Raw genomic sequence first — 13,744 nt, forward strand, 5'->3', positions numbered from 1 at the left:
CGCTTCTGAAGTCCTACCAAAGAATTAGTATACAGAACTTTTAAGAGCTGCTGTTAATTAATAAGAAAAAGAAAACAGTTTGATAGGAATAAAGACAAAACACGTGAAAGGGAAATTCTCAGAAAGGAAATCTAAATCCTGATAAGCATATGAAAAGATGTCCAACCTTACTAGTAATTAGGAAACAACAAATTCAAACCATTAGAAGATGTCATTTCATACTCATCAAATTAGCAAAATGTTGGCAAAGATAGGGAGCTGTAGAAACATTCATATTGCAAGAGGGAGTAAAAAATTGGTTAAAATTACTTTGAAGAATTATTAGCAGTATATTAAAGTTGAAGATAGCATTCCCCATTTCCCAACAATTCACTACTGAATTTGCATGTTCCAACAAAATCAGTCACATGCCTACAAGAAGTCATGTTCAAGAACATTTGGAGAAACGTTTATAATACCAAAAAAAAAAAAAAAAAGCACTGGAAGCAACCAAATTGTCCACCTAGAAAAAAGATTATATAAATTGTGGTTTATCCATAAAATTAAATACAATACACTATAGCCATGAAAATGAATAAACTCTGACTATGTATATCAATATGGATGGGTCACACAAACTAATACTGAGCAAAAAATTTAAGTTGCAATACAGAATATTGGAGAAGTTTGATATAATGTATAAATTTTTTAAACATATATATTATACATTGTTTAGGAAGTCATATTTTTTCAATAACAGTATAAAGAAAAATAGGGAAGTTATACTAAAACCAGGATAGCAGTGACGTTGGGAGGTGAAGTTTGGGTAATGAAAGAAGTGAACAGGGAGGGGCACGCTGCAGATTCAGATCATGTAGATAATGTTTTACTTCTTAAGCTGGGTTGCGGGTACGTGGATACTTATTGTAAATATTAACCTTATAACTTTTGTATGTCTTAAATATTTCATAGGAATTAATAAAGGTAAAACAATTCAAGACAGCAATCAGAGAATGGAGAGGGGTGTTAATAGTAGTTAATGTGTGCTAAGTTCCTGATGTATTCAGGAGGAAAAAAGAAGTACAGAATAGCTCTATATGGCTATAGGAAAATTTGTAGTTGAATGAATATGTTGAAATTTTAAGGGAAAATACTGAAATAATATATAATGTACAGCTTCCAAGCCAGCAGAGGGACAAAAGAATATACAATGCAAATTTTAATCCAACATTAGATAGGAGAGAAGAAGAACAAAATTCAAAGATAAAACATAGTAAACCAAAAAGTCAAACCAAAGAGTAGAAATTAATCCAAATATTCAGTTGGCCAAAAAGTTCGTTCTGATTTTCATACCATGGGAAACCCGAAAGAACTTTTTGGCCAATCCATACGTAAATAAAAGTAAATATCTCACCTGTGAAAAGATAAAGAAAATCAAACTGGATTTTCAAAACAACATTCAATTCTATACTACTTAGAAAATGTAAATGCAACACAAAAACAGCACAGGAAGATAGAAAATAAAGAGATGCAAAAGATATACTATGCAAATACTAACCAAAAGAAAGCTGTTAACAGTTCCAATGCATATCACGAAATAGAGTTTGAGGAAAGATATATACATATTAGAGATAAAGAGGGGAACTATATGATATATAAGAAAAAAACACAAAGAAAAACACCAATTTTACACAACTAACAAAGTTTGAAATATATAAAACAACAGCTGGAGAAATTGATACAAGGAGAACATTAATGTGGAAATTTTTAACACATCTATAATAATAACTACTGTGAAGCACATAAAATTTGCAAAATTGGTAAGGATATAAAATATTTCAACAATGAAATTAACAACCTTGCTCTTTACACTCAACAAACAGAGCAAAAGCAAGATCTTAAGTACATAAGGAACATTTATAAGAATTAACCATGTTCTAAAAAAGACACGTATTTCAAAAAGATGACAAACATTCTTTGCCCACAGTAAATCTTAGAAATCAATCTTAATTTTTTTAATATTTGGAAAACAAAATAATGTCCTTCTGAACAATCTGTTCAAGGGAAATCATAATGGCAATTGTCCAATAAGTGGAAGTAAATGACAAAAACAGTGTAACATATCAAAAACCATTAAGGTTTAGAAATAAGGCACCTAGCAGTAAATTTATGCATGTTTAATAACTTCTGTTTCAGAAATGTCAGGCTAAAATTCCCACTAAGAATAATTAGGCAATCTAAAACTTAATTATTAAACTCTAACAGAAGGAAAAAATAATAAGCTTAGAGCAGAAATTAGTGACATAGAAAATATACATTCAATGGACAAGATCTAAAAGAACAGAAGTTTTTTTTTGAAAAGTTTAATAAAATATAAATCTCTGCTGAAACTACTGAGAGAGACAGACAGAGAGAGAGAGAGAAAGAGATCCAAAAAAATTGTATCATGAATGAATAAGAGAATATCACTACAGACCAGTAGACATTAAAATGGTCATAAGAGCATGTTATTTTTTTAAATTTTTCCAATGAATTTGAAAATTTTAATGAAATGGAAAAATTCTTCCAAAAACACAACTTTAAAAGAAACTGAGAATAATTAGAATATCTAAATAGTCCAATAATAGTTAATTGAATTCATTACAAAAAACCTTCCCACAATGCTGGGTTTATTTCAGTAATGTAAGGATGGTTAAAATACTGAAAACTAATTTAATTCATCACATTAAAAGAATAAAGGAGAAAAGTCCTTTAAAAAAAGAAGAAAACTATTATTTAAATAGACATAGAAAGAGCATTTGTTAAAATTCAACATGCATTCATGGGAGGGGGAAGTCCCAGTAAACTAAGAATCTGGAAATCATTTCTTAAAAAGAGAAAAACAGAAATAAGACATTCTTCTACTCTAATAAATGGTATCTTAAAATTATTTAATGGATTTAGCAAGGTTACTGGACATGAAATAAGTTGTATTAATGCATACTAGCAACAGGAACTCCCATTCATTACTGGTAAGAATTCAAGGTTGTACAGCCACTTTGGAAGACAGTTTGGTGTTTTCTTACAAAACTAAACATACTCTTATCATATGATCCAGCAATCTGGTACTTACCCAAAAGAGTTGAAAACTTATGTTCACACAAGAACCTACATTACACATGGATGTTTATAGCAGCTTTATTCATAATTGCCAAAACTGGGAGGCAACATAGATGTCCTTTAGTACATGAATGGATAAATAAACTGTGATATATCTATACAATGGAATACTATTCAGTACTCAAAAGAAATAAACTATCAAGCCATGAAAAGACACGGCTGAATGTTAAATGCACATTACTAAGTGAAAGAAGCCAATCTGAAAAGGCTATATACTGTATGATTCCAAGTATATGACATTCTGGAAAAGGCAAAACTATGGAGACAGTAAAAATAAATAAATAAATAATAATAAAGTGTTTATATCCAATGTAAAGGACTCTCAGAAATCAATAAGAAAAATACAAGTGAACCAGTAGAAAAAAAAGAGGGGAGGGATATAAGAGGGAATAGCCAAATGGCGAATAAATAAACCTATGAAAAGGGGAAACAATTTAAAACCTCAGTGAGTTACAATTATATATCCACCAGGTGTCAGCAAGGATGTGGAAAAAGCAAGTACTCATCTATTGCTGGTAGGTGTGTGGAATGGTGGCATCACTTTGAAAAACAGTTTGATATTATAAAAAAGTTAAACATACACATACTCTGTCAAACAGCAGTTCCATTCCTAGGAATATACACAACGAAATGGAGTACACATGTATGGACTTCCCTGGTGGCGCAGTGGTTAAGAATCCACCTGCTAATGCAGGGGACACAGGATTGATCCCTGGTCCAGGAAGATCCCACATGCCACGGAGCAACTAAGCCCATGTGCCACGACTTCTGAGCCTGCGCTCTAGAATCTGCAAGGCACAACTACTGGGCCCATGCACCACAGCTACTGAAGCCCATGCACCTAGAGCCCGTGCTCTGCAACAAAAGAAGCCACCGCAATGAGAAGCCCGCACACCGCAACAAAGAGTAACCCCCACTTGATGCAACTAGGGAAAGCCACGCACAGCAACTTAGACCCAACACAGCTAAAAATAAATTAATTAAAATAATTTTTTATAAAGAAACAGAGTATGGGCTTCCCTGGTGGCGCAGTGGTTGAGAGTCCGCCTACCAATGCAGGGGATGCGGGTTCGTGCCCTGGTCAGGGAAGATCCCACATGTCGCGGAGCGGCTAGGCCCGTGAGCCATGGCCGCTGAGCCTGTGCATCCGGAGCCTGTGCTCCACAACGGGAGAGGCCACAACAGTGACAGGCCTGCGTACTGCAAAAAATAAAAAAATAAAATAAAAAATAAATAAATAAATAAATAAAATTAAAAAACAGAGTACATGTATATCAAGAGACATCTATGGAATGTTTATGGCAGCATGGTTTGCAACAGCCAAGAACCAGAAATAACCCAACTGTCCATCAAGAGCAGAATGGATGAATGAATTGGGATATAAGCACACAGAGGAATATTATTCAGCAAAGAAAATGAACTACAATGACACACAATAATATGAATTAATCTAAAGAAATATTGTTGATCGTAATAGACCAAATATAAATATATATGTTATTTGATTCCATTTATATAAATTCAGAAACAAGCAAAACTAATCTATGGTGTTAGAATTCAAAATAGTTGTTGCCTTTGAGAATAAGGAAGGATACTGATTGGGAGGGTGCTAGTAATGTTGGTTTTTTTTTTGGGGGGGTTGCCCTATATGGTGCTACATGCGTACATTCCCTTTGGGAGAACTCATTAAGCCGTACGCTAATGATTTGTGTACTTTTGTAAATATGTTAGACTTCAATTTTTCAAAAGGTTTTTAAAAACTGACCTATAGCGTTGGAAGTCAGGACCATGGATACCTTTAGGATGGAGGAAGGGAAAATGATTGGAGTAGAAAGGGGCATAGGAGAGATGTCCCTGGAGTGTTGGCAAAGTTCTCTTTTCAACCACAGATGTTTATTTGAGATAATTCAAAGAACCATAAATTTGTTTTTTGCACTTCTGTGTGTTATAGTAAAAAATATTTTTAAAAACAAGAAAATAAGAAAAAAGATTTGCACATCTATCAGAATGAGGATTTGAAATGCGTGCATATGCTAGGCAAGAGCCTACCATATTTACATTTCTTAATACTTGCATTGCTTAAAAATAATATAAAACAGCATTTCATTGTTGTTGTTGTTCAATTCAGGGTGCAGTCCATTTCACTGGGGCAAGGACAAGGACCGATTGCTGAAAGAATGATCAAAGATGCAATGAAATCAGGAAACTGGGTATTTTTGCAAAACTGCCATCTTGCTGCTTCTTGGATGTTGGCAATGGAGGAACTAATTAAAACCTTCACAGATTCAAGTATGTGGAGCACATAGCATTTGTATAATACCTTTTTCACGTGGCCTTTCTTGTTGAATCCAGTCCTTATAATAATTATTTATTGTTGGCATTGTTTTACCCATATTAAAAAGGAGAAATTTGAGATCTAGAGGGGTGTAGTTAAGTTACACAACCCAGATTCAAATAAAGATGTTCAGACTCCAAGCTGAAGGTATGATCCCCTGGATCATTTCTGTTTCATGTTGCCTTCTATGGGAGGCCATTTGAATTCAAAATAAATTATATCTAGGCATGATGAAAAGAAATAGAAACTGGACTTAGGACAAAAAAAGGAAATTAAATCTTTCACTACAGAATGAGAGAAGTTCCGGAACAAAGTTCAAATTAGAACCAATTCTCAGAGTAGTGTTTTACCACTTTTTATCCTCTGTAACCCACATGACAATCAACCTTCACATGTGTCTCATAGTCACCCCCACACACACACACACACACACTCATGGGGGTGCCCAGCATGAGTCATGGTTGCCACCACTAACTATAATATCACCACCTTCTTTCCCACTGAAGAAAATATAATGGACTGCAAAGAAAGAAGAAGTGGACTTAGAATCTACTCATTTTTATATAGTAGTGTAAAAACACTACTAGTGTAGTGTTAGTAGTGTTGAAACCTTAAGAACTGTATTATTGGTAATAAGCTGTGTGCACCCCACTTTACCCCTCTCCCTGGAAGCCATGAAGGAGAATACACAGCCTGAGATATCCAGGGCCCTTTCTCTGGGGCCCTCCTTTTTGCCCTGACCACAGAGAGCTTTCTAGGAAGGTGAGAGATATTCACATGATCTTGCATGTGACTTTCCTCATTGCTACCTACTAAGGTGAAGAGATGCTCCTTTACGGTGAGGCCAGCCTGCCCTGGTTACCAAGCCACAACCAGGGCTTAGCAGCCTTCCCCTAGACGGCCCCTCATTCCCTAGGTACCCCCTACCCTGCCTTCTGCAGGCTGCTTCCTTCAAGGATAGACAGTCATTAGCATCTGCCATCCAGAATCTCCACTCCTCCACTCTTTGCAATGCAAATAAGAGATGGCTTGCTTCCTGCTGGGCCTGTGGCTTATTTCTATTTAAATAATTAAAGAAAAATGACAAGAAGGTCTTTACCACTGTTACTAATCCTGATTAGGATTATGATTAGGAAAAAAAATTCTGGGAAGGCATCTAGAAAGCAGTTTGCTGCAGTGGTACTATGTGAGCCTTCCAAGTATGGACCTGTAGTTCAGCTTCACAATGACCTGGACAAGAGTGCCAGACCTCCAAGGAGGTTGGATGGGCTATGGAAGCCAGCAAAGGTGTTGATGGATTTTAAGTGTTTAAGTGGATAGAAAACTCCTCTCCTGGCCCTCGTTACAATTGTTTATTTACTTAACCATTTGAGTTATAATGTTTAACTTGAACCAGAAAAAAAAAAATACATTCAGGTAATAAACTGAAAAGAGAAAGTGAATGAAAGAAAAAAGAGAGAGAGGAAGAGAAAAAAACTCTGGGCTTGAAATTCTAAGACCTGATTAGAGTTTCACCCCCACCACTTCCTGACTGTACATATCACTCCTCTTCTCTGGACCTCAGTTTCCCCCGCAATAAAATGACTGCATAGCGTCATTGCTAGAGGTCCCACAACTAAGATGATTTCTAATTCCATTCCAGCCCTAAACTTCTATGATGTCTATGAAAGTTAAGATTCTTGATGCTTTTGCAATTATAAGAGAAAAGGTACTTTAAAAAAAATGCTTCTCTAAACCTGGCCTTTTTCACTCTTTGGTTCTTTTGGTTAATGAAATCATTAGCCCTAAGACTTTGATGATGTTTGACTTATGCCTAATAGTTTTTACCATACAAGCAACTTTAGTGCTGTTCTAGAATTGTACTAGAATTAACTTTTAATTTTAGCTATTTAATATAGCTCATGAATTTACATTACCAAACCAAGAAGCATAAATTCAGCTTTAATCTGCAGTCATTCATTTAATAAATATTCGAGCACCTACCGCATACCATGCATTGTTCTAGATGCTTAGGGTATGTTGGTGAACAAAATAACCATAGTCATCTGCCCTCATTGAGCTTACATGCTAGTGAGGGGAGAGAGACAATAAACAAACTACATAAAAATTAAGTAATTTATAAGCTATGATAGAATGTGGTCTGTGCTTTGGAAAAAATTAAAAGGAAAGTAAGGAGAAACAGAAAGGTTGGGATGGAATGGGGGTGAAGAGGAAGGGTGGATAGCAGTTTTAAATGGCGTGATCTAGATAGACCTCTTTGAGAAGGTGGCATTTTACCAACACTTGAAGAAAGTAAGAGAGTCTAAAGGAAGAGTATTCAGGTAGAAGGAACAGCTAGTGCCCCCGGGTCCTCCCTCGGAGGGAGCAAGCCGAGTGTGTCGGAGAAACACCGTCACTTGTACTTAGAGACCAATGCCAAGAAAGGCCTCCTTTGATGATGCCTGTGTCTTCCGGTGATGCGATCAATGATTTTCCCAGATCTGCTTTGGCCTTTTGAACCTGGAATGGAGCTTGTTCTTTCTTAGGTTCTCTGTCCACAGCTCAGAAGGGAAGCATATATTGACTTAACTTCTTGATGCTGTATGTGAGGTCTCTCCGTTTCCCTGCTCCCTGAGCTCCCTTTGCAACATCTCTGCAGAAGGAACAAATTTCTTTTTTCTCCAGAGGGCTTTCTGGCCATGTTCGTGCAATTTTCCTTAAATTGAATGGCTAAAAAAATAAAAAATAAATAAAAACAAACAAAAACTAAAACCTCTTCCTGAACGTAAATGTAGTAACTGTCCTCTCTTTCAATTGAAAATTTTCCCAATTTCAGAGTAAAGGCCCTTAGCATCTCTATCACGTATTGAAAATTAATGTGAAATTAAACTGAATAATTGAGAAAATAATTGAGTAATTTCTTTACTCATATGTGCCAGCATCTAGACTGCCAAACTGATTTGTGTGAAGAGCTTCGGTAAAGAGTCCCCTCACCTCCATTTTAGAAGATTTTACAACATAAAATACTTAAAATAGAAAACCTAGTCTTTAAACAGAACTTACAGTATATTTTTTTTGCTATGCTATAATAATTATTTCTTACAGAAAAGTGTTACTAAGAGGTATGCATTTTCCTTTTTTGTCATTTTGTCTTTGTTTTAAACAGATATTGTTATCAAGGACACATTTCGACTTTTTTTAAGTTCAATGCCTAGTAAGACATTTCCTGTTACAGTTCTTCAAAATTCTGTCAAGGTAACGTATGGTTGGCCCGTAACATGATTAGCCTCAGGGTGTTCACCAAGAGGGTCCAGGAAGCCCAGGCTTGTGCCAGGTTGTGTCAGAGTTCCGGTGGCCCAGGTGGGGAAGTGGGAGTCGGTGTCCCTTCACCGGAGAGTGAGCAGGGAAAGAATTTCCCAGGCCATTGCCCATCCTTATGTGCCCTAGTGCGGCTGGTCTTTCAACACCTCCACTCTTCCCCTCTATAAGAAAACGTCAAGGATGCAGATGAATGAGTACAGAACCCCTCCCAGAGTTAAGAGAATGTGTCAGCATTTGGGAAACAGGAAGGCCCACAGGGAGTATGGTTGCTGGATTGCAAGGCTCGAAGTTTCCAATATATGGGAAGCCTCTGCATATGAATGATCACCCAGGAACCAGGGATGCCTCTTCCCTGTCTGCCCTGTGCCATCAAGGCAAAGTGTGGGGTGATGCCATATGTTGAGATGACCAGAAAATCCAGTGCAGAAAGTCTGAGCACCCTTTCTGGTCCATAGTTAGAGAAATGGACACCAAATGGAAGTGTCTGAGGTTCTTGTTGAGGTGGTTCACACACTATAGGTCTGAGGACCCCCTATTCTCCAGAGACTGAGGCCGAGCAAGATACAGAGCAGGCGCAAACAGGGCAGGAATGCCTCCCAGGCATTGGTTATTTACATCCCCTCACTGGCTTCAGCCTATTTGTGTTATTCGGAAATAATGCGTATCTGTACAACCACCCTCTCTGCCGCGGATGTCTCTACAGGTAACCAGTGAGCCTCCAAAAGGTATACGGGCAAATGTCAGACGAGCATTTACCGAAATGACACCTTCATTTTTTGAAGAAAATATACTTGGAAGAAAATGGAGACAAATAATATTCGGCGTTTGTTTCTTCCATGCAATTATTCAGGTACACTCAAGTTGTATTTTAATACAGACAAGAAGTGTATTAGGTTAAAAATAAATCAATAAAAAGAATGAAATAAAAGCTTACAAATGGCATTGTGAAATGCTGAAGGCCTGTTCTGTCTGAATCCAAGCTGTTTTAACTCAGTCCCTGATCTCTGTACACCCCTTGCCTCAGTATCTCACAGCTTTGCCTCCCAGCTCTGCTCTGACCTAAGGAGCGCCATCTCCTGGATGAATGCAGGAGGTCAAATTCAAGAACACGAAATTGATCTCCACAGCTGTGCTTCACTCGCAAAATCTGCTTCCCTTCCAGACTTTACTCCTGAAATCGGTGGTCCCATTCTCTCAATCACCTACACTCAGAGTTTCAGGATTATTTTTGTTCTTCCTCCTTTACACATATATATCATGTCAGTCGGCAAGTCTTCATTTTTCTTACAATAATTTCACTCTCACCTGCTCCTATTGGAGTGGGCGTAGACCCTTAACAGCTTCCTCCCTGTGATTAGAACTCCAAGTCCCCTAAAAAGTGGCCTTCAACTGGGCACTCCTTTCCCCCCTCTGTTCAGACCTCACTCTCCTGATCTGGTGTCCATCCTGTGGCCTCGTACTGGGCACTCCTTTCACCCCTCTGTTCAGATCTCACTGCCCTGATCTGGTACCCATCCTGTGGCCCTTGTACTGGAATTCTGACTCTAGCTCCATATCTCTGTATGGGGTCTTGATTAGACAGGCTGTCTGGTTTTCAAATGTGTGTGGTCTGCAGATGAAGAATCGGTATAGAGGAAACAAAGATTAAAGATGCAAAATATGGGATAAATAAGTAAACAAGGTCCTAGAGGAGATCAGAGAGGCTGGGATTGGGGCTCCCAGTGGGAGGCCTTTGTTCTACTAACAAAAGCAGCTGAGATGAGGGATGGTTTAAGATTTAGGGAAATTTTGAGATAGAGAGGAGGAAACATGGTACAGTTGCCAAGATATAGACCAACCTAAGTGTCCCTCAACAGATGAATGGATAAAAAAATGTGGTATATATATATACAATGGAATACTAATAAGCCATAAAAAAGAATAAAATTTTGCCATTTGCAGCAACATGGATGGACTTGGAGGGTATTACGCTAAGTGAAATAAGTCAGGCAGAGAAAGGAAAGACAAACACTATACGATATCACTTTATATGTGGAATCTAAAAAATACAACAGGGACTTCCCTGGTGGTCCAGTGGTAAAGAATCTGCCTTGCAATGCAGGGGACGCCAGTTCGATCCCTGGTCGGGGAGCTAAGATCCCACATGCCACGGGGGCAACTAAGCCTGCATGCCACAACTACTGAGCTCACACACCTCAACTAGAGAGCTTGCGTGCCACAAACTACACAGCCCACGCACTCTGGACCCGGCTCACCACAACTACAGAGCCCACGGGCCCTGGAGCCTGAGTGCCACAACTAGAGAGAGAAAACCCGCACGCCACAACTATAGAGAAGCCCGCGTGCTGCAACTAAGGCCCAACGCAGCCAAAAATAAATAAATAAATAATAAATCTTTTTTAAAAAGTTATTTTAAAAAAATACAACAGAGAGTTCCCTGGTGGCTCAGTGGTTAAGGCTCCATGCTCCCAATGCAGGGGGCTGGGGTTCAACCCCTGGTCAGGGAACTAGATCCCACATGCATGCCGCAAGTAAGAGTTCACATGCCACAACTAAGGAACCCACATGCCGCAACTAAGGAGCCTGCCTGCTGCAACTAAGACCCAGTGCAACCAAATAAATAAATAAATAAATATTTAATTCAAAAAATAAATAAAAATTAAAAATACAACAAAATAGTGAATATAACAAAAAGAAGCAGATTCACAGATACAGAGAACAAAGTAGTGGTTACAGGGTGGGGAGGCTATCTGGGGTGGCGGAGGGGGAGGTACAAATTATTGGGTGTAAGACAGGCTCAAGGATGTATTGTACAACACAGGGAATATAGCCAATATTTTGTAACAACTGTAAATGGGGTGTAACCTTTAAAAATTGTATAAAAATTTTAAAATAAATTTAAAGGGACTTCCTTGGTGGCACAGTGATTAAGAATCCGCCTGCCAATGCAGGGGACACGGTTTCGAGCCCTGGTCCAGGAAGATCCCACATGCTGCGGAGTAACTAAGCCTGTGCGCCACAACTACTGAGCCTGCGCTCTAGAGCGCATGAGCCACAACTACTGAGCCCACGTGCCACAACTACTGAAGCCTGCGCACCTAGAGCCCGTGCTCCACAACAAGAGAAGCCACCAAAATGAGAAGCCCACGCAATGCAAAGAAGAGTAGCCAGGACTCACGGCAACTAGAGAAAGCCCACACACAACAACGAAGACCCAATGCAGCCAAAAATAAATAATTAAATTTTTAAAATAATAAAAATTTTTAATAAAAAATAAATTTAAGAAAAGAGGAGGGAACATGGGACCAATCCTCTGATACAATTAGTAGTTTAGAATTAAGAAATTAGGTGAGATAGGGAGATAACAAAGAAAGGGAAAGATTTCACTATGGGGAGTTATGAAACAAGAATTGAGATTCTGGGTATCAGTTTAAAAAAAAAAGGCCAATATAGAGAAGTCAGCTTGTAAGCAGCACATCACACATGACTGAAAAGCCTGGATGATAGACTTCTTAGAAGAGTTGGGGCAGCTCTCTCCACCAGATGGGTGATTAGTGTCAATATTTTTATGCCAAAAGACTCTAGGTGGGTTAGTTTTCCCTATTTTGATGGAGAAATATTTTATTTTACCATGAAGAACAAATGTTCATTTGACAAGTCTATCACATTTTCACATTTCTCATAATATAAAATTTTCTTTTGGAAAATTGACAAAAGGCCACTGTTGGAGGAAGAGGTGCCTGCCCTGTTTGGTGACAGCCAAACTGAAAGCCTGGCTCAAATTGAATGTCATGATTTTAACCGATTTTACACAATGAGGATGCTCAACTTCAACAGAAACCTTTTAGTTTTCAGTATTTTACACAATTAATTTTATCAAACTTTAAGACCATTTTCATTTTCTATTCTAGGAGAGAAAAAAGTTCGGCCCTCTTGGTTGGAATATCTGCTATGAATTTAACGACAGTGACAGGGAATGTGCTTTACTGAACCTCAACCTTTACTGTCAAGAAGGAAAGATTCCCTGGGATGCATTGATTTACATCACTGGTCAGTATGCCCACATGGTCTGATGTCCAGCTGTGCACCACACAGTTGTTGGTTTATGCCCACCTGGCTTATACCAAAACGATGTCCTCCCAAGCCTTTGGTGACGGTGGTGATGACTTCTGATACTGCCTTTGAGAAGATAAGACCATGATAAGAATATCATAAGAATATTTACACATAGGAAATGGGATGAATGTTTTCCCAAATAATAATAGCAAAAACTTAGATAGCTCTTGCTACATGCTAAGCATGTTTTAAGCATGTCCCATGAATTAGCAGATTTAATCCTCACAACAACCCTATAAGTTGAAAACTATTATATCCCTATTTTACACACGAGGAACCTGAAGAACAAGGGTGAAGCCAAGATTTAAAGGCAGGCAGTCCAGCCTCCAGAGTCTGTGCTCTTAAATTCAAAAAATCTAAACATGATTGACTAGTCGAGACCTGTTGCGTTAGGGGTACTTACGAAAAAGGAAAAACTATTTCAGGAATTACAATTTTTAACAAATATGAACTGTGGCCAAATGAGATCTTACTGCCAAAATCAGATACAATTTAGACCATGTAGACCCAAATAATGAAGAACAGATTCCCACTGGGAGGTGAGGGAGGGAGAGAGCAGAATGGGAATGGATGGTTTTCATTGGTGAACAAGGGAAATGGGGAACAGCAGAGAGGTATCAGCTGACCTAGAGCCTCGAACAGCACGTGACACCTTGGAACATGTTTGAGTGAAGGACAGCAAAACAGTATGGAAATGGATGAGGACCCATCCCCAAGGTGGACCAAGAGAAGTGGGCATGGAACCTGGGAAGCTACTTTGTACTCCTGCTCTCAGCCACTCCTGTGTGGCCAACATTGCTTAACGTAACAGTGAGTTAGGCAGAATCCTTCTCTGGCACCCTCTATGTATCCTGA

At 38.4% G+C, this 13,744-nt stretch overlaps 1 protein-coding gene across 1 annotated transcript in view; it reads left to right on the forward strand.

Annotated features, from left to right (window-relative positions):
- The window catches only part of DNAH6 (dynein axonemal heavy chain 6), a 274,144-nt gene that overhangs the window by 232,089 nt on the left and 28,311 nt on the right, over window positions 1-13,744 (forward strand). Inside the window, exons 65-68 of the mRNA XM_081255033.1 lie at window positions 5,267-5,427; window positions 8,619-8,707; window positions 9,477-9,623; window positions 12,685-12,823. Of these exons, the coding sequence (XP_081111159.1) occupies window positions 5,267-5,427; window positions 8,619-8,707; window positions 9,477-9,623; window positions 12,685-12,823 (536 nt within the window). The remainder of the gene's footprint in view (window positions 1-5,266; window positions 5,428-8,618; window positions 8,708-9,476; window positions 9,624-12,684; window positions 12,824-13,744) is intronic.

Source organism: Mesoplodon bidens, assembly GCF_964165515.1.
Source record: "Mesoplodon bidens genome assembly, chromosome: 14".
NCBI classification, from domain to species: Eukaryota; Metazoa; Chordata; class Mammalia; order Artiodactyla; family Ziphiidae; genus Mesoplodon; species Mesoplodon bidens.